This window comes from Manis pentadactyla, chromosome 2 (genome assembly GCF_030020395.1).
Source record: "Manis pentadactyla isolate mManPen7 chromosome 2, mManPen7.hap1, whole genome shotgun sequence".
NCBI classification, from domain to species: Eukaryota; Metazoa; Chordata; class Mammalia; order Pholidota; family Manidae; genus Manis; species Manis pentadactyla.
This window is the reverse complement of record NC_080020.1, coordinates 17,470,424-17,489,735: the sequence shown is the minus strand read 5'-3', so window position 1 is coordinate 17,489,735 and position 19,312 is coordinate 17,470,424. Positions and strand designations below refer to the sequence as shown.

Sequence of the window (19,312 nt, the reverse complement as noted above, 5' to 3'; positions counted from 1 at the left end):
ATTCCTTATTACTTACTTTTTTGAAAATTTATCATGCTTTCTAAGACTCTTTTCCCCTATAGGTACATAGATACTTATAGGTAGGTCAGTGTATGTGTGTGTGATGACTCTGTGCATGTGCATGTATATGTGTGGTATGTATGAGTTTATATGAGCATTTTTTAATTGTGGAAATATATTGTCATAGATCTTGTCAATTTATGCTATTACCAACTATATATTATATATTAGTGTGTCTTTCATTTTAACCTTCTCGATTACATAAAAGTTTAAGAAATGGTAATGCCCAAATTAGTTTCAAGATGTCTATTTTGTCTTTATTATAATTATATTAAAAACACATAATTCAAAACTACTATAAACCAGTTTATTTTTTAAACCAAAAATGTTTGGGGGGTCAAAATTAATGATATTCTTTGGCCAGTAGCTTTACATCCAGGAACATACTCTAAGGAAAAAATCAGAAATTTGAGCAATTGTCAAAAAGAATATAATATTCAGTCTCATCCTTGAGAATGGTACATTTAATTCTAACCTGAGGTCATAGTACAGGTATATTTATATTTTTGCAAACTCTTCCTACTACACCTTTAAATATCTAACAATAGATCTTGGACTTTTAACCATATCAACTATGTATGTTTGATGTTTTAAAAAATTATTTAGCTCAGTTCCAGTTTTTACTATTTAAATAGCTCTTAAGAATAATATGCTTATGCATATACCTTGGGATACTTATTTCTTTAGGAATATTGCTGGATCAAAGGGACATATGTGTTTGTTTACTTGTACTGTCACACAAGGGAATGTAAATTACTCATCAGAATAACTAAATAGATACACCTCTTGCTCTTGTGTTTATGAATTTAGCTTTTATTTGTAATAAAGAATTATAAAATCTTGGCTATTTATATTAGCTCTTGGACTAATTTTGACTTGTGATGAATTAAATTGATGTCCCTTGATAGTCCTTTGTATAAAACAGAGGGCTTAGACACAATGACTAGGTTCCTTCTATTCTTAAAAGTATGTTGATGTTGGAGGAGGTGGGAGGTTGAAAGTAGAGGAAATGTAAGCTCAAATACAGATAAGGGGAGCCATTACATTATTTATAGAGGGCTTAAAATTAAATCGGGGGTGAGGGCAGGGAGAAGCATCATTTTTTCAAAATCAAGTTAATAGATGCCCTTAAGTTTAAATATGTTCCTTTAAGTGTATACTGTATTCAGATGATAAGCCTACAAAGTTGAGAATCCCAAGGAGCTAGTATTTGTGTTGTAACAAGCTTATTCCTTCTGACATATGTTCAAATATAATTGATTGAAAGCCCTTCATAACATGGAATTGCCAGTTCTTTCAATTATTATTATTATTATTATTATTATTTTTAGATAATTATTTTTTATTGAAGGGTAGTTGACACACAGTATTACATTACATTAATTTCAGGTGTACAACATAGTGATTCAACATTTATATACATGATAATTCTAGGTACCAGCTATCACCATACCAAGTTGTTACAATATTTTGACTATATTCCTTATGCTATACATTACATCCCAGTTACTTATTTATTTTACAATTGGAAGTGTGTACTTTTTTTGTGTGTGTTTGTGGGGGCATCTCTCATATTTATTGATCAAATGGTTGTTAACAACAATAAAATTCTGTATAGGGGAGTCAATGCTCAATGCACAATCATTAATCCACCCCAAGCCTAATTTTCGTCAGTCTCCAATCTTCTGAGGCATAACAAACAAGTTCTTACATGGAGAACAAATTCTTACATAGTGAATAAGTTACATGGTGAACAGTACAAGGGCAGTCATCACAGAAACTTTCGGTTTTGCTCATGCATTATGAACTATAAACAGTCAGTTCAAATATGAATACTCATTTGATTTTTATACTTGATTTATATGTGGATACCACATTTCTCTCTTTATTATTATTTTTAATAAAATGCTGAAGTGGTAGGTAGATACAAGATAAAGGTAGAAAACATAGTTTAGTGTTGTAAGAGAGCAAATGTAGATGATCAGGTGTGTGCCTGTAGACTATGTGTTAATCCAAGCTAGACAAGGGCAATAAAACATCCACTATGCAGAAGATTTCTCTCAGAACGGGGGGTGAGGTTCTAAGCCTCACCTCTGTTGATCCCCAATTTCTCACCTGATGACCCCCCCTGCGACTGTGCCTGTCTTAGGTTGTTCCTCCCTTGAGGAATCTTACCCGTCTCTGGCTAACCAGTCATCTTCCGGGGCCATACAGGGAAATGTTAAGTTGGTAAGTGAGAGAGAAGCCTTATTGTTTGAAACAGTTAGCTTTTTATTTCTTTGCATATTTATGCCCTGTGGCTTCTATGCCCAGCATTTGTCTTGAGGTATGTTTGCCACTTGGAAGAATTATGATACTCGGTAAATTTGATATGAGGCACGAATTCTATTTAAGGGTTGTAATTAGGAAGGAAGAAGAAAAGCTATAGAAGTAGCAGGCGGCAGAAAACATGGGAAGATTGATTATTTCTTTGACATATCTTCTTGTAGAGTAACTTCAGCATGTATAGGTTTTAAGCTACTACTTAAATTACGCACACACATTAACATAATAGGAGTATAGTTACATAACCAAAGCATACCTGTAATAACCAGCCATCTCCAGTGAAACCAAGAAAACCAGTTAGGCACCTTAGGCATTTGTGAAAACTTATCTATGATGTGGTGGATATTGTCCAACTGAACTTGAACAGTCTGAGAGAAATCAGACAAATTAAAACAACCCATTCCTGGGGAATGTTCACATCCCATATGTTCTTTTAACAGTAAATAGTCTGTAGTTGTAAGATTTTGGAGCGCTATAATTTGCACTTCTCCTAATTCTTGATTGAGTTCCAACAGTATAGATCCAGTCAAATTAGTTGTTTTACTGTATGCACAGGCCAGCTTAGATACCTCCTTCCTCATTCCCATGGCAAGTCCAGGAACTGGTGGGATGAGTGCATCTACAGCTGTAGCAGTGTGTGGATCTTTGTTGGGGTTTTTTGATGATCATCTTCTGGCATGAGCCTTCCAGAGAGTGCAGATGTTGGAAGTTCTTTTTCATATCGTATCTTAGTTCATTTTCGGGGTAGCCCAATTAGGCTTTGATCCTCTGTATAAACACAAACAGACCCTTTGCCTACACTTTTATATGCCCTTTATACCCTTGTGTAGAACTCATTGGAGGTTACCACACAGGAACTGCCTTTTTTTTTTTTTGGTATCACTAATCTACACTTGCATGACGAATATTATGTTTACTAGGGTCTCCCCTATATCAGGTCCCCCCTATAAACCCCTTTACAGTCACTGTCCATCAGCATAGCAAAATGTTGTAGAATCACTACTTGCCTTCTCTGTGTTGTACAGCCCTCCCTTTTCTCCTGCCCCCCCATGCATGCTAATCTTAATACCCCCCTGCTTCTCCCCCCCCTTATCCCTCCCTACCACCCATCCTCCCCAGTCCCTTTCTCTTTGGTACCTGTTAGTCCATTCTTGAGTTCTGTGATTCTGCTGCTGTTTTGTTCCTTCAGTTTTTCCTTTGTTCTTATATTCCACAGATAAGTGAAATCATTTGGTATTTCTCTTTCTCCGCTTGGCTTGTATCACTGAGCATAATACCCTCCAGCTCCATCCATGTTGCTGCAGATGGTTGGATTTGCCCTTTTCTTATGGCTGAGTAGTATTCCATTGTGTATATGTACCACATCTTCTTTATCCATTCATCTACCGATGGACATTTAGGTTGCTTCCAATTCTTGGCTATTGTAAATAGTGCTGCGATAAACATAGGGGTGCACTGATCTTTCTCACACTTGATTGCTGCATTCTTAGGGTAAATTCGTAGGAGTGCAATTCCTGGGTCAAATGGTAAGTCTGTTTTGAGCATTTTGATGTACCTCCATACTGCTTTCCACAATGGTTGAACTAATTTACATTCCCACCAGCAGTGTAGGAGGGTTCCCCTTTCTCCACAGCCTCGCCAACATTTGTTGTTGTTTGTCTTTTGGATGGCAGCCATCCTTACTGGTGTGAGGTGATACCTCATTGTAGTTTTAATTTGCATTTCTCTGATAATTAGCGATGTGGAGCATCTTTTCATGTGTCTGTTGGCTATCTGTATTTCTTTTTTGGAGAACCGTCTGTTCAGTTCCTCTGCCCATTTTTTAATTGGGTTATTTGTTTTTTGTTTGTTGAGGCGTGTGAGCTCTTTATATATTCTGGATGTCAAGCCTTTTTCGGATATGTCATTTTCAAATATATTCTCCCATACTGTAGGGTTCCTTTTTGTTCTATTGATGGTGTCTTTTGCTGTACAGAAGCTTTTCAGCTTAATATAGTCCCACTTACTCATTTTTGCTGTTGTTTTCCTTGCCCGGGGAGATATGTTCAAGAAGAGGTCACTCATGTTTATGTCTAAGAGGTTTTTGCCTATGTTTTCTTCCAAGAGTTTAATGGTTTCGTGACTTACATTCAGGTCTTTGATCCATTTTGAGTTTACCTTTGTATATGGGGTTAGACAATGGTCCAGTTTCATTCTCCTACATGTAGCTGTCCAGTTTTGCCAGCACCATCTGTTGAAGAGACTGTCATTTCGCCATTGTATGTCCATGGCTCCTTTATCAAATATTAATTGACCATATATGTCTGGGTTAATGTCTGGATTGTCTGGTCTGTTCCATTGGTCTGTGGCTCTGTTCTTGTGCCAGTACCAAATTGTCTTGATTACTATGGCTTTATAGTAGAGCTTGAAGTTGGGGAGTGAGATCCCCCCTACTTTATTCTTCTTTCTCAGGATTGCTTTGGCTATTCGGGGTCTTTGGTGGTTCCATATGAATTTTTGAATTATTTGTTCCAGTTCATTGAAGAATGTTGCTGGTAGTTTTATAGGGATTGCATCAAATCTGTATATTGCTTTGGGCAGGATGGCCATTTTGACGATATTAATTCTTCCTAGCCATGAGCATGAGATGAGTTTCCATCTGTTAGTGTCCCCTTTAATTTCTCTTAAGAGTGACTTGTAGTTTTCAGAGTATAAGTCTTTCACTTCTTTGGTTAGGTTTATTCCTAGGTATTTTATTTTTTTTGATGCAATTGTGAATGGAGTTGTTTTCCTGATTTCTCTTTCTGTTGGTTCATTGTTAGTGTATAGGAAAGCCATAGATTTCTGTGTGTTGATCTTGTATCCTGCAACTTTGCTGTATTCCGATATCAGTTCTAGTAGTTTTGGAGTGGAGTCTTTAGGGTTTTTTATGTACAGTATCATGTCATCTGCAAATAGTGACAGTTTAACTTCTTCTTTACCAATCTGGATTCTTGTATTTCTTTGTTTTGTCTGTTTGCCGTGGCTAGGACCTCCAGTACTATGTTAAATAACAGTGGAGAGAGTGGGCATCCCTGTCTAGTTCCCGATCTCAGAGGAAATGCTTTCAGCTTCTCGCTGTTCAGTATAATGTTGGCTGTGGGTTTATCATAGATGGCCTTTATTATGTTGAGGTACTTGCCCTCTATTCCCATTTTGCTGAGAGTTTTTATCATGAATGGATGTTGAACTTTGTCAAATGCTTTTTCAGCATCTATGGAGATGATCATGTGGTTTTTGTCTTTCTTTTTGTTGATGTGGTGGATGATGTTGATGGACTTTCGAATGTTGTACCATCCTTGCATCCCTGGGATGAATCCCACTTGGTCATGGTGTATGATCCTTTTGATGTATTTTTGAATTCGGTTTGCTAATATTTTGTTGAGTATTTTTGCGTCTACGTTCATCAGGGATATTGGTCTGTAGTTTTCTTTTTTGGTGGTGTCTTTGCCTGGTTTTGGTATTATGGTGATGTTAGCTTCATAGAATGAGTTTGGGAGTATCCCCTCCTCTTCTATTTCTTGGAAAACATTAAGGAGAATGGGTATTATGTCTTCCCTGTATGTCTGATAAAATTCCGAGGTAAATCCATCTGGCCTGGGGGTTTTGTTCTTTGGTAGTTTTTTGATTACCGCTTCAATTTCGTTGCTGGTAATTGGTCTGTTTAGATTTTCTGTTTCTTTTTGGGTCAGTCTTGGAAGGTTGTATTTTTCTAGGAAGTTGTCCATTTCTCCTAGGTTTCCCAGCTTGTTAGCATATAGGTTTTTATAGTATTCTCTAATAATTCTTTGTATTTCTTTGGGGTCCGTCGTGATTTTTCCTTTCTCGTTTCTGATACTGTTGTTTGTGTTTTCTCTCTTTTCTTCTTAATAAGTCTGGGTAGAGGCTTATCTATTTTGTTTATTTTCTCGAAGAACCAGCTCTTGGTTTCCTTGATTTTTGCTATTGTTTTACTCTTCTCAATTTTATTTATTTCTTCTCTGATCTTTATTATTTCCCTCCTTCTGCTGACCTTAGGCCTCATTTGTTCTTCTTTTTCCAATTTCGATAATTGTGACATTAGACCGTTCATTTGGGATTGTTCTTCCTTTTTTAAATATGCTTGGATTGCTATATTCTTTCCTGTTAAGACTGCTTTTGCTGTGTCCCACAGAAGTTGGGGCTTAGTGTTGTTGTTGTCATTTGTTTCCATATATTGCTGGATCTCCATTTTGATTTGGTCATTGATCCATTGATTATTTAGGAGCGTGTTTTTAAGCCTCGATGTGTTTGTGAGCCTCTTTGCTTTCTTTGTACAGTTTATTTCTAGTTTTATGGCTTTGTGGTCTGAAAAGTTGGTTGGTAGGATTTCTATCTTTTGGAATTTACTGAGGCTCTTTTTGTGGCCTAGTATGTGGTCTATTCTGGAGAATGTTCCATGTGCACTTGAGAAGAATGTGTATCCTGTTGCTTTTGGATGTAGAGTTCTATAGATGTCTATTAGGTCCATCTGTTCTAGTGTGTTGTTCAGTGCTTCCGTGTCCTTACTTATTTTCTGCCCAGTGGATCTATCCTTTGGGGTGACTGGTGTGTTGAAGTCTCCTAGAATGAATGCATTGCAGTCTATTTCCCCCTTTAGTTCTGTTATTATTTGTTTCATATATCCTGGTGCTCCTGTGTTGGGTGCATATATATTTATAATGGTTATATCCTCTTGTTGGACTTAGCCCTTTATCATTATGTAGTGTCCTTCTTTATCACTTGTTACTTTCTTTGTTTTGAAGTCTATTTTGTCTGATATTAGTACTGCAACCCCTGCTTTCTTCTCACTGTTGTTTGCTTGAAATATGTTTTTCCATCTCTTGACTTTTAGTCTGTACATGTCTTTGGGTTTGAGGTGAGTTTCTTGTAAGAAGCATATAGATGGGTCTTGCTTTTTTATCCATTCTGTTACTCTGTGTCTTTTGATTGGTGCATTCAGCCCATTTACATTTAAGGTGACTATTGAAAGATGCGTACTTATTGCCATTGCAGGCTTTAAATTCGTGGTTACCAAAGGTTCAAGGTTAGCCTCTTTAGTATCTTACTGCCTAACTTAGCTTGCTTATTGAGCTTTTATATACTCTGTCTGGAGATTCTTTTCTTCTCTCCCTTCTTATTCCTCCTCCTCAATTCTTCATATGTTGGGTGTTTTGTGCTGTGCTCTTTCTAGGAGTGCTTCCATCTAGAGCTTTCCCTGTAAGATGTTCTGTAGAGGTGGTTTGTGGGAAGCAAATTCCCTCAGCTTTTGTTTGTCTGGGAATTGTTTAATCCCACCGTCATATTTGAATGATAGTCGTGCTGGATACAGTATCCTTGGTTCAAGGCCCTTCTGTTTCATTGTATTAAATATATCATGCCATTCTCTTCTGGCCTGTAGGGTTTCTGTCGAGAAGTCTGATGTTAGCCTGATCGGTTTTCCTTTATAGGTGACCTTTTTCTCTCTAGCTGCCTTTAAAACTCTTTCCTTGTCCTTGATCTTTGCCATTTTAATTATTATGTGTCTTGGTGTTGTCCACCTTGGATCCTTTCTGTTGGGGGTTCTGTGTATTTCCGTGGTCTGTTCGATTATTTCCTCCCCCAGTTTGGGGACGTTTTTAGCAATTATTCCAAGATACTTTCCATCTCTTTTCTTCTCTTTTCTTCTTCTGGAACCTCTATAATACGGATATTGTTCCTTTTGGATTGGTCACACAGTTCTCTTAATATTGTTTCATTCCTGGAGGTCCTTTTATCTCTCTCTGTGTCAGCTTCTATGCGTTCTTGTTCTCTGGTTTCAATTCCATCAGTGGCCTCTTGCATCCTATCCATTCTGCTTGTAAACCCTTCCAGAGTTTGTTTCATTTCTGTAATCTCCTTTCTGGCATCTGTGATCTCCCTCCAGACTTCTTCCCATTTCTCTTGCGTATTTCTCCTCATCTCTGTCAGCATGTTTATGATTCTTGTTTTGAATTCTTTGTCAGGAAGACTGGTTAGGTCTGTCTCCTTCTCTGGTGTTGTCTCTGTGATCTTTGTCTGCCTGTAGCTTTGCCTTTTCATGGTGATAGGAATAGTTTGCAGAGCTGGGACGAGTGACGGCTGGAAGAACTTCCCTTCTTGTTCGTTTGTGGCCCTCCTCTCCTGGGAGAACAGCGACCTCTAGTGGCTTGTGCTGGGCAGCTGTGCGCAGACAGGGTTTCTGCTTCCTGCCCTTCTGCTATGGAGTTTATCTCTGCTGTTGCTGTGGGTGTGGCCTGGCTGGGGCAGTTGCTCCAAAGTGGTGGAGTTGCATTGGAGGGGGAGCGGCTGGGAGGCTATTTATGTCCTTAAGGGGCCTCCCTGCTCCCTGCAGCCCAGGGGTTAGGGTGCCCAGAGATCCCCGGATTCCCTACCTCTGGATTAAGTGTCCCGCCCTGCCCCTTTAAGACTTCCAAAAAGCACCCGCCAAAACAAAACGACCACACACACACACAAAAAAGTGGCCGCTCGTTTTTCTTTATTCTCCAGCGTCAGCCTCAGGCATCTGCTCACCGGTCTTGCTGCCCTGTTTCCCTAGTATTGGGGTCACTATCCCTTTAAGACTTCCAAAAAGCGCTCGCCAAAACAGAACAGAAAAAAAAAAATGGTCACTCGCTTTACTGGTGTCCTCTGGCGCCAGGCCTCTGGTGCCCGCTCACTGTTCTTGCTGCCCTGTTGCCCTAGTATTGGGGTCCCTATTCCTTTAAGACTTCCAAAAAGTGCTCTTCAAAAAAAAAAAAAAAAGAAAAATTGGTCGCTCCCTTTTCTTATGTCCTCTGGCCTCCGGTGCCCGCTCACTGTTCTTGCTGCCCTGTTTTCCTAGTATCCAGGGCTCCCTGCGCATGCACTGTGTCTGCACTCTGGCCGGGATGGCTGGGGCTGGGTGTTCGGCAGCCCTGGGCTCCGTCTCCCTCCCGCTCTGCCTGTTCTTCTCCCGCCGGGAGCTGGGGGGAGGGGCGCTCGGCTCCCGCGGGGCCGGGGCTTGTATCTTACCCCCTTCACGATGTGCTGGGTTCTCTCAGGTGCGGATGTGGTCTGGATATTGTCCTGTGTCCTCTGGTCTTTATTCTAGGAAAGTTGTCTTTGTTATATTTTCATAGATATATGTGGTTTTGGGAGGAGATTTCCGCTGCTCTACTCATGCCGCCATCTTCTGATCCTCAGTTATTTACTTTCTTCATGTACTTAAGTATTTTTACTATTTTTTAAAACTGGTCATTTATCCTTATGATAGGATAACAGGATTCCATAATGCATTCTATTTACTCTGTATATGAAGTATATATTTTTTTGAAGGGATATTGTGGACTAAGGCAAAATTTGAATAGCAGTGTATGTAGCCCCTTAAAGCCATTAGGTTAATGGACTGGGTCAGAACCAAGAAATTTCCCTCTAAAAGGTTTTGTTAGTATAGACTTGTCCCTGGGACCTAGTTTATATTTGTACTTACAGTGGAAGGCAAAAATTGCTTTTCATATGGAAGGGCCACTTCTGTGTATGGAAGTTCAAACTTCAGAAGAAACCAGAAAGGAAAAAAATTACAAGAGACCAGAGTACAAATTATAGGTGGTGGCCTGAAAAGTTTCAAAATGAAAAAAGGTATTGACATTGACTGGTAGTGTAGTGAGAGGTCTTTGGAACAGTAATGAGTGCACTAAACTGAGGACTTCTACTAGGTACCAAAGAAACTTACTATTAAAAGAGAAAAAGATGAATAACTCTGCAGTTCAGTGTTAATCTTACACATATCTACTAATACTGTGCTGTGCTGAAACTTTGCGGTAGTACAGTAATATGGTGTTGGATTGGTCACTACTGTATTTGTTGGCTTAACGTCATCCTTTCTGTGTAAACACTCTAACTTTAATATGTGGTGTATTTATAGGTCATGGAACTAAATAGGAAACATTTCTAAAAAAGTTTTGAATATAATCATATGTAATTTTATCAGACCTGGGTTAGATTTATCAAAGGTTCTGGTTGGTCAGGATTTTATTATATTTTTATATTGATATATTTGAAGTAATATTCTGTAAATTAATTCTAACTGATACAACTAATAACTAATGGCTAATATTTTTTAGTCTTATCTGTATGGTAGTACTATGGTTTATTACATTTGTTATCCCATTTAATGTTATCATTTGTATGAGGTTGGTATCAGTTGCAATCTAAAGAAGAGTTACAGTTTCAGTAGCTTCTCAGTCTAGTAAGTGATTGAGCCTGAATGTCAGCCATTCTTACTCCACAATTTGTGTCCTTTATCTCTCTGCTATGCTGTTTCCTTATTAATGTCGTAAACTTGTACAGAATGAGAAGTTAAAACTGTTTCTCTGATAAAAATTTCAGTGTGTAAATACCTGTTTCAGTTTCTCTTCCTTGTGCATTTTGTTTTTAAGATTCTTGGATCTCCCAGTCAGCTTCATTTCCTCGTAATCAAAAACAACCAGGGGTGGATTCTTTATCACCAGTGGCCTCACATCCTAAACAGATTTTCCAGCCTTCAGTCCAACAGCAACCCACTAAACCAGTTAAAGTCACTTGTGCAAACTGCAAAAAACCTTTACAAAAGGGACAGACAGCTTATCAACGAAAAGGATCTGCTCACCTCTTCTGTTCTACCACCTGCCTTTCTTCCTTCTCTCACAAGCCTGCTCCAAAGAAACTCTGTGTTATGTGCAAAAAGTAAGGTTTACCTTTCAGCATTATTCTGTTTGGTTGAATATTGGTGGTATAATTGTTATATACTCTTAGAGATGAATTACTGTGTTCTAAAAATTGGTAAGCTAGTTGTGTGAATCTTAAAGCCAGATGTGTAATGGCTTCGAAGAGTTCTTCAGCAAGCCCAGGTGGCTTATGATTTAAAGACTTCCTACTTTGATAGGCTTTGGGGTTGGTTTAGATACTAGGCTCTTGTAATTACTATTGTTTGTAATCTCCACTGGACTTCTTGGATTTATAAAAATACATAGATGCTTATTTACATTATTAATTATAAAATTTAATCCTTGTCAGGTAGAATTATTAAACAGTTTATATATGACTAGTTATGTGTTAAAATACGTCAGCTTTTACACCATCCTAATATTAAGATTATTTAAAACTGGCAAGTTTTTAGATTTTATATGTGTTTGTTTTGAAAAGTCATTAGAGTACTCACCGTTTCAAGACCAGTTTTTTGACAATCTTGGAGAAACAGCATCGTCTCTTTAGCTGTTTTTTAGGTCTGGCTTCACTAGTTAAAAATAAGTGGAATATGGTATATTGTGTGCAAGGTCAAACCAAGTGGGTTTTCTGTACCGTCTTGTGGAGCAGTCCAAATTTGTGAAGATATTTTTAGATCTTAGAACTTTGGAAAGGGCTTAGTGCTATGTATAAGTTTCAATAAATCCAAATATTGGAACAATTGTCCTATAGTTTATAGATTGCTTTATAGTAGTGGGCTTGCATATTGCAATAAAGAATCTTAAAATTCAGAATTTAAGGAAAACTTCAAAGGTCATCAATACTATCATTTTCTGACATTTCTAATTGCAGTTGAGAGCTGTATGGCTTGGTAGGTGGGATTATTTTGGGTTATCAGGGGTATATTTAAATTTAGTTATCCTCTGTAAAAGGTTTGTCATGTTCCTTTGACCTAGATAGCTCATGCTTTCTACCTACTCATGGGAAGGGAATTTAATAGGTGTTATAAATTTATATATACCTCAGTAAATTAGGCTTTCACATTAACCTCCATATAAATAATAACAGTTTTTTGTTTGTTCCTTAGTATTTTAAGTGTATCCAATGTGTCTGAAAACATTGTTAAGGAGTTTGACGATAAATTGGGTAATGGGAAGGTTAAGGGTATAAAATAGTTTTGCTTCTCAATCTTTTATGTTCATATTTTATTGCCAAGAGTTTTTAAATAATAAAAATAATTTAATGTATCTAAAAATGGTGTTGGATTCCTAGGATTCAATTTATGGAAATTAAAAATGTCAGTTACTACTTCTATATATGACTTACTTTAAAAAAGAATTTTACTTGAAGTTGTTCTTATTTTTCAGAGATATAACTACAATGAAAGGAACCATTGTTGCTCAAGTGGATTCAAGTGAGTCCTTCCAGGAATTCTGTAGTACATCTTGTTTGTCTCTCTATGAGGACAAGCAGAATCCTACTAAAGGAGCTCTAAATAAGTCAAGATGTACAATTTGTGGTAAACTAACAGAGGTTTGTATCTTTGTGCTTTATTATTAATTCTAATTTATGGGAATATTTTTAACTTTAACAGCTAAGACATATTCACTCTTTTATCAGTGTATATTTCCATAAAAGTGAGGATGTATAAAATCTATCTTATAAACATTCCATTATATAATTCATTCTCCCATAGGGAGAATCATTTAGGAAAAACTAAAATATAATATTAATTTACATTTTTCCTGAGGTTGGGAGCCCTCACAGACAAAACCATAGTGTTTAAACAAATAGGCTTACTACACAAGAAAGACAACAATCTTGCTTAAGTAGAATAAGTGGAAGAAATGTTTTTTGGTAACTGCATTGTTAATACAGTATTAAAGTTTCTGCATTTGATTAAAGAAAAGGTAATATGTATACATACTTCATTTAGATTATGTATAATATTGGTTCTCTCTCTCTCTCTCCTCCCTTTCTTTTGTCTAAAGATTTCCAGTCTGTTTTAGAAATTTTATACTAAAATTAAACAAACTTATTTGCTTCCTATCATTTATATATGCTTCTGGAGAAAATTTTAGTGATGTCACTGGTGGTTTTTTCCCCCTCGTGATGTACATACATTGTATTCCTGTGTGCATAAAAATAAGTCAAAGAATAATGAAATGTGCCTTCTCTCCTTTTCCCTAAACAAAGCTTACACAGAAAAATTTGTGAGGAATTTTGTTTCTATTGGAATACATTGTTATTTAGCTATTTGTCATACTCATTTGTTTTCTTAAAATTTTGTTGTTTTTCTTTTAGATTCGCCATGAAGTTAGTTTTAAAAATATGACTCATAAGCTGTGCAGTGACCACTGCTTTAATAGATACAGAATGGCCAATGGTCTAATAATGAATTGCTGTGAACAGTGTGGAGAGTACTTGCCCAGCAAAGGTGCTGGAAATAATGTTCTGGTGATTGATGGTCAGCAGAAAAGATTTTGCTGTCAAAGTTGTGTCAGTGAATACAAACAGGTAATTCACGATCTAATCAAAATTGGCCATTCTTTTGAATGTTTTAAATTGCTGTAGTAATTTTACTGTTACAGCATTTATTAACCAGATTTATCTTGGCATCTCATTTAATTCTATTATTGTCTTCACATCTTGAGATGACCTGTCTCAAATGAATACTGAAATATATGTAGATATTGGAAATAAACTTGTGATTTTACACATAACAGTAAATACTACCAGAATGACTTCTTTTTCAAATTTTTTCTTTTTTCAGTGGTGGAGAGGGGTTGGGAAATAGGATTTTTCAAACTATTAAAGCTTAGCTTAGAAGTGATTATCTTACTTATATTTCAGTTTTAAAGTCCTTTTGATTTCATTTACTTTTGAATTTATACATATGGTTCAAAAGTAAAATGTACATGATATAGACTCAGAAAAGTTCCGCTCTCATTTCTTTCTTCTCTTGGTTCCTGCTCATTCTTTATAGGTATCAATTCAGTTATTATTTTATGTTTTCTCTTTCTGAAAATTAAGGAAATACCCAATTCATTCTTTTTTTTTTCTCTGCAAAAGGCAGCATACTGTATGTATGTATTATACTGTACCTTCTATTTTTTACTTCAAAGTGTATCTTAGAAATCATTCACTGTCAATATATATTGACCTTCGTCATTCTTTTCATGGCTGTGTGAGTTAAGTTTTCAGGAATTTTGTGAGTGGTTATTAAAAACATGCATTATTAAAAATTGTAGAAACTTTAAATTATACTATTCTGCTAGGGCTGCCATAACAGAAGTTTATTTTCTTACAGTTATAGAGGCTAGAAGTCCAAAATCAAAGTGCCTTTCCGGGGTTGGCTTCTGGTGAGGCTTGTAGATAGCCTCCTTGCTGTGCCCTCATGGGATCTTTCCTCTCTATGTAAAAGGAGAGAGGGAGATCTCTCTCTGCTCTCTTTTCCTCTTCTTATAATAGGCCATCAATCCTATATGATTAGGACCCCACCCTTAGAACTTCATTTAACCTTACTACCTCCCTGAAGGCCCTATTCCAAATGCAGTCTCATTGGGGTTAGAGCTTCAAGAATATGAATTTTGTGGGGACACAGTTTATACCATAACAATATTGAAAACAAAAGTAAATACTCAAAAATAACTCCTTCCTAATTTTTATATGTTGTTATCTGTGCTTTTACATCTGTTGTATCTGTATGATGAAAGTACTACACATGATGATGTGCTTCTGTGTATTTCTTCCCAATTTCATGTTCAGTTTCATTTTGGTAGCCTGAAATTAGCCATGTAGTATTTTCATGGCAAATGCTACAAATTATGGTACATCCCTGTACCTCCCAGGAGCTCGTTTCACCATATAAGAGCCAACACTGGGCTGTACAGGAGTTTATTGGGTCACTTTGCTGTTTGTGTATTTAGGTTATTTCCAATTTTTTTGCTGTTAAAAGTAATAGATGATGAATAACCTGATATATACTTTTACCTCTGTATTTGTGTAGACAGAGTTTTGGGGTAGATTGTTAAGAGCAGGATTGCTTACTAAAGGCAAATGCTTATGTTAGTATATTAGATATTGTTAAATTCCCCTGTTAGAGCTCTACCAGTTTGTATTCCTTTCAGTCATGTGTATGGAAGTGCCTGTTTCTCTTCAGCCTCTCCAAGAGAGACTACTAACACATCTCTCTGATTGGTAAAAATCGTATGTTACTATAGTTTTAATTTGTATCCCTTTTCTTAGCACTGATGATAAGCAGTTTTTTATCTATCAGAGCTAATCGTCTTCCCTTTTCTGTAAACTATTGGTTTACATCTTTTACCCATTTTTCTGTTGGGGCTTTGATCATAATTTTTCTTCATTAAATTGTACATTTGTTTTAATTAGAAAAACATGTCTGTGATATGTTCATGAAACCATGGTTTACTGCCTACTATATTGCAGGTATTGTGCTAGTTGGTTGGAATAGTACAATGGAAGAAAAGTAGACATAGTTCCTGCTTTTATAGGATTTGCGTTTGGGTGGCACACGTCAAATTGGTTAATATAAAGAGGTCTATTTTGTAGTTGAAAGAATCAGACTGATTCTAGTGCCTAGGAGTCAGTATAGTGTTTGCTGTTGTTGATGTTGCATCTGTTAATCTTCTGATAACCTAGACGGTTTGGTAACAGTGCTGGCTTTAATTAGTTGGCCTGGGTTAAAGTCTCAGCCCCACCAACTATCTGTGCCATGGACAAATTACTAAAACTCTCTTGTTCCTTGCCTGGTCTAACCACATGTGAAGTTGTGGAAATAGTAATCTCTATCTTATAGTGTTAATAAAAAGATAAAATCTGTGCCTTTCATCTTGATTTTTAAGATCCTAGTCAAGAAACTGAACATTATTATTCTCCATCAGCCACTCTGTGCTTTCTCCTGATTATTATCCCCTTCTATCTCCTCAAATTTAAGCCCACTATATTTTACTTCTGACATCATGGTTTGACTTATTATAAACGTTATGTAAATAGCATTAATATATAATGACATTTATCAATGTTATATATAACTGATTGGAGGCTTATATAATGTTTTGTCATGTAGTGTTTTTAATTTTAATACTGTCAAATGGAAATTTAAAAGATACTGCTTCTGGTTTTTGCTTCATGTATTTTCCTCACTCCCATGCTATAAAGGAATACATTTCATGTTTTCTTCTAATGTTTGTAAGGGTTCATTTTAATATTTAAATGTTTAATCCATTTGTTATTTATTCTGATATATAGTTCAACTGTGGTTCAAATATTACCTCCTTTCAAATCAGTGTCTTTCATAATCAGTATCATTATGTCAGAGTGTCCTATCATAGAACAAGGGATTTTGTTTCATTTGTTACATCAGTGTTCTTGCTAAGTTTATTCTTAAATATTTTATCTTTTTGTTGCTATTTTTTTATCATTAATCTACAATTACATGAAGAAGATTATGTTGACTAGGCTACACCCTTCACCCCCTTACCCCCACCCCCACACCCCATTACAGTCACTGTCCATCAGCGTAGTAAGATACTCTATAGTCACTACTCGTCTTCACTGTGTTGCACAGCCCTCCCCATGCCCCCACCCCACACTATACATGCTAATCGTAATGCCCTGTTTCTTTTTTCCCTCCCTTATCCCTCCCCATACGTCCTCCCTAGTCTCTTACCCTTTGGAAACTGTTAGTCAATTCTTGGGTTCTGTAATTCTGCTGCTGTTTTGTTCCTTCAGTTTTTCTTTCTTCTTATACTCCACATATGAGTGAAATCATTTGATACTTGTCTTTCTCTGCCTGGCTTATTTTACTGAGCATAATACCCTCTAGCTCCATCCATATTGTTGCAAATGGCAGGATTTGTTTTCTTCTTACGGCTAAATAATATTCCATTGTGTATATGTACCACATCTTCTTTATCCATTCATCTACTGATGGACATTTAGATTGTTACTATTTCTTGGCTATTGTAAATAGTGCTGTGATAAACACAGGGGTGCATCTGTCTTTTTCAAATTGGGCTGCTGCATTCTTAGGGTAAATTTCTAGAAGTGTAATTCCTGGGTCAAATGGTATTTCTATTTTGAGCTTTTTGAGGAACCTCCATACTGCTTTCCACAATGGTTGAACTAATTTACATTCCCACCAGCAGTGTAGGAGGGTTCCCCTTTCTCCACAACCTTGCCAACACGTGTTGTTGTTTGTCTTTTCGATGATGGGGATCCTTACTGGTGTGAGGTGATATCTCATTGTGGTTTTAATTTGCATTTCTCTGATGACAAGCAATGTGGAGCATCTTGTCATGTGTCTGTTGGCCATCTGAATTTCTTTGTTAGAGAACTGTCTGTTCAGCTCCTCTGCCCATTTTTTAATAGGATTATTTGCTTTTTGTTTGTTGAAGTGCATGAGCTCTTTATATATTTTGGATGTCAACCCTTTATCAGATCTGTCATTTATGAATATATTCTCCCATACTGTAGGATACCTTTTTGTTCTATTGATGGTGTCCTTTGCTGTACAGAAGCTTTTTAGCTTGATATAGCCCACTTGTTAATTTTTGCTTTTGTTTCCCTTTCCCAGGAAGATATGTTCATGAAGAAGTTGCTCATGTTTATGTCCATGAGATTTTTGCCTATGTTTTTTTCTAAGAGTTTTATGGTTTCATGACTTACATTCAGGTCTTTGATCCATTTCAAATTTACTTTTGTGTATGGGGTTAGACAGTGATCCAGTTTCATTCTTTTACATGTAGATGTCCAGTTTTGCCAGCACCATTTGTTGAAGAGACTGTCATTTCCCCATTGTATGTCCATGGCTCCTTTATTGTATATTAATTGACCATCTATGTTTGGGTTAATGTTTGGAGTCTCTGTTCTGTTCCACTGGTCTGTGGCTCTGTTCTTGTGTCAGTACCAAATTGTCTTGATTACTGTGGCTTTGTAATAGAGCTTGAAGTTGGGGAGCGGGATCCCCCCCCCCACTTTATTCTTCCTTCTCAGGATTGCTTTGGCTATTCCGGGGTCTTTGGTGGTTCCATATGAAGTTTTGAACTATTTGTTCTAGTTCATTTAAGAATGCTGTTGGTAATTTGATAGGGATTGCATTGAATCTGTATATTGCTTTAGGCAGGATGGCCATTTTGACGATATTGATTCTTCCTAGCCAGGAGCATGGGATGAGTTTCCATTTGTTAGTGTCCTCTTTAATTTCTCTTAAGAGTGTGGTGTAGTTTTCAGGGTATAGGTCTTTCACTTCCTTGGTTAGGTTTATTCCTAGTTATTTTATTCTTTTTGATGCTATTGTGAATGGAATTGTTTTTCTGATTTCTCTATTAGTTCATTGTTAGTGTATAGGAAAGCCACAGATTTCTGTGTGTTAATTTTGTATCCTACAACTTTGCTGAATTCTGATATTAGTTCTAGCAGTTTTGGAGTGGAGTCTTTAGGGTTTTTTATGTACAATATCATGTCATCTGCAAATAGTGACAGTTTGACTTTACCAGTCTGGATTCCTTGTATTTCTTTGTTTTGTCTAATTGGCTTGGCTAGGACCTCCAGTACTATGTTGAATAACAGTGGGGAGAGTAGGCATCCCTGCCTTGTTCCCAATCTCAGAGGAAGAGCTTTCAGCCTCTCACTGTTCAGTATGATGTTGGCTGTGGGTTTATCATATATGGCCTTTATTATGTTGAGGTAGTTGCTCTCTATACTCATTTTGTTGAGAGTTTTTATCATGAATGGATGTTGAATTTTTTCGAATGCTTTTTCAGCATCTGTGGAGATGATCATGTGGTTTTTGTCCTTCTATTTGTTGATGTGGTGGATGATGTTGATGGATTTTTGAATGTTGTACCATCTTTGCATCCCTGGGATGAATCCCACTTGGTCATGGTGTATGATCCTTTTGATGTATTTTTGAATTTGGTTTACTAATATTTTGTTGAGTAATTTTCATATCCATTCATCAGGGATATTGGTCAGTAGTTTTCTTTTTTGGTGGGTTCGTTGCCTGGTTTTGGTATTAGGGTGATGTTGACTTCATAGAATGAGTTTGGGAGTGTTCCGTCCTCTTCTATTTTTTGGAAAACTTTAAGGAGAATGGGTATTATGTCTTCTCTGTATGTCTGATAAAATTCTAAGGTAAATCCATCTGGCCTGTGGGTTTTGTTTTTGGTTAGTTTTTTGATTACTG

At 36.7% G+C, this 19,312-nt stretch overlaps 1 protein-coding gene across 12 annotated transcripts in view; it reads left to right on the top strand.

The window, feature by feature from the left end:
• Positions 1 to 19,312, top strand: part of ZMYM2 (zinc finger MYM-type containing 2) — a 164,475-nt gene that overhangs the window by 57,016 nt on the left and 88,147 nt on the right. For all 12 annotated transcript variants that reach the window (XR_005029786.2, XR_005029785.2, XR_005029784.2 and 9 more), the window contains 3 exons: positions 10,818 to 11,103; positions 12,471 to 12,636; positions 13,408 to 13,620. Coding sequence is in view for 7 of the 12 variants with exons in the window: in XM_057490439.1 (XP_057346422.1) it covers positions 10,818 to 11,103; positions 12,471 to 12,636; positions 13,408 to 13,620 (665 nt within the window). In the remaining 5 variants the exon portion in view is untranslated. The remainder of the gene's footprint in view (positions 1 to 10,817; positions 11,104 to 12,470; positions 12,637 to 13,407; positions 13,621 to 19,312) is intronic.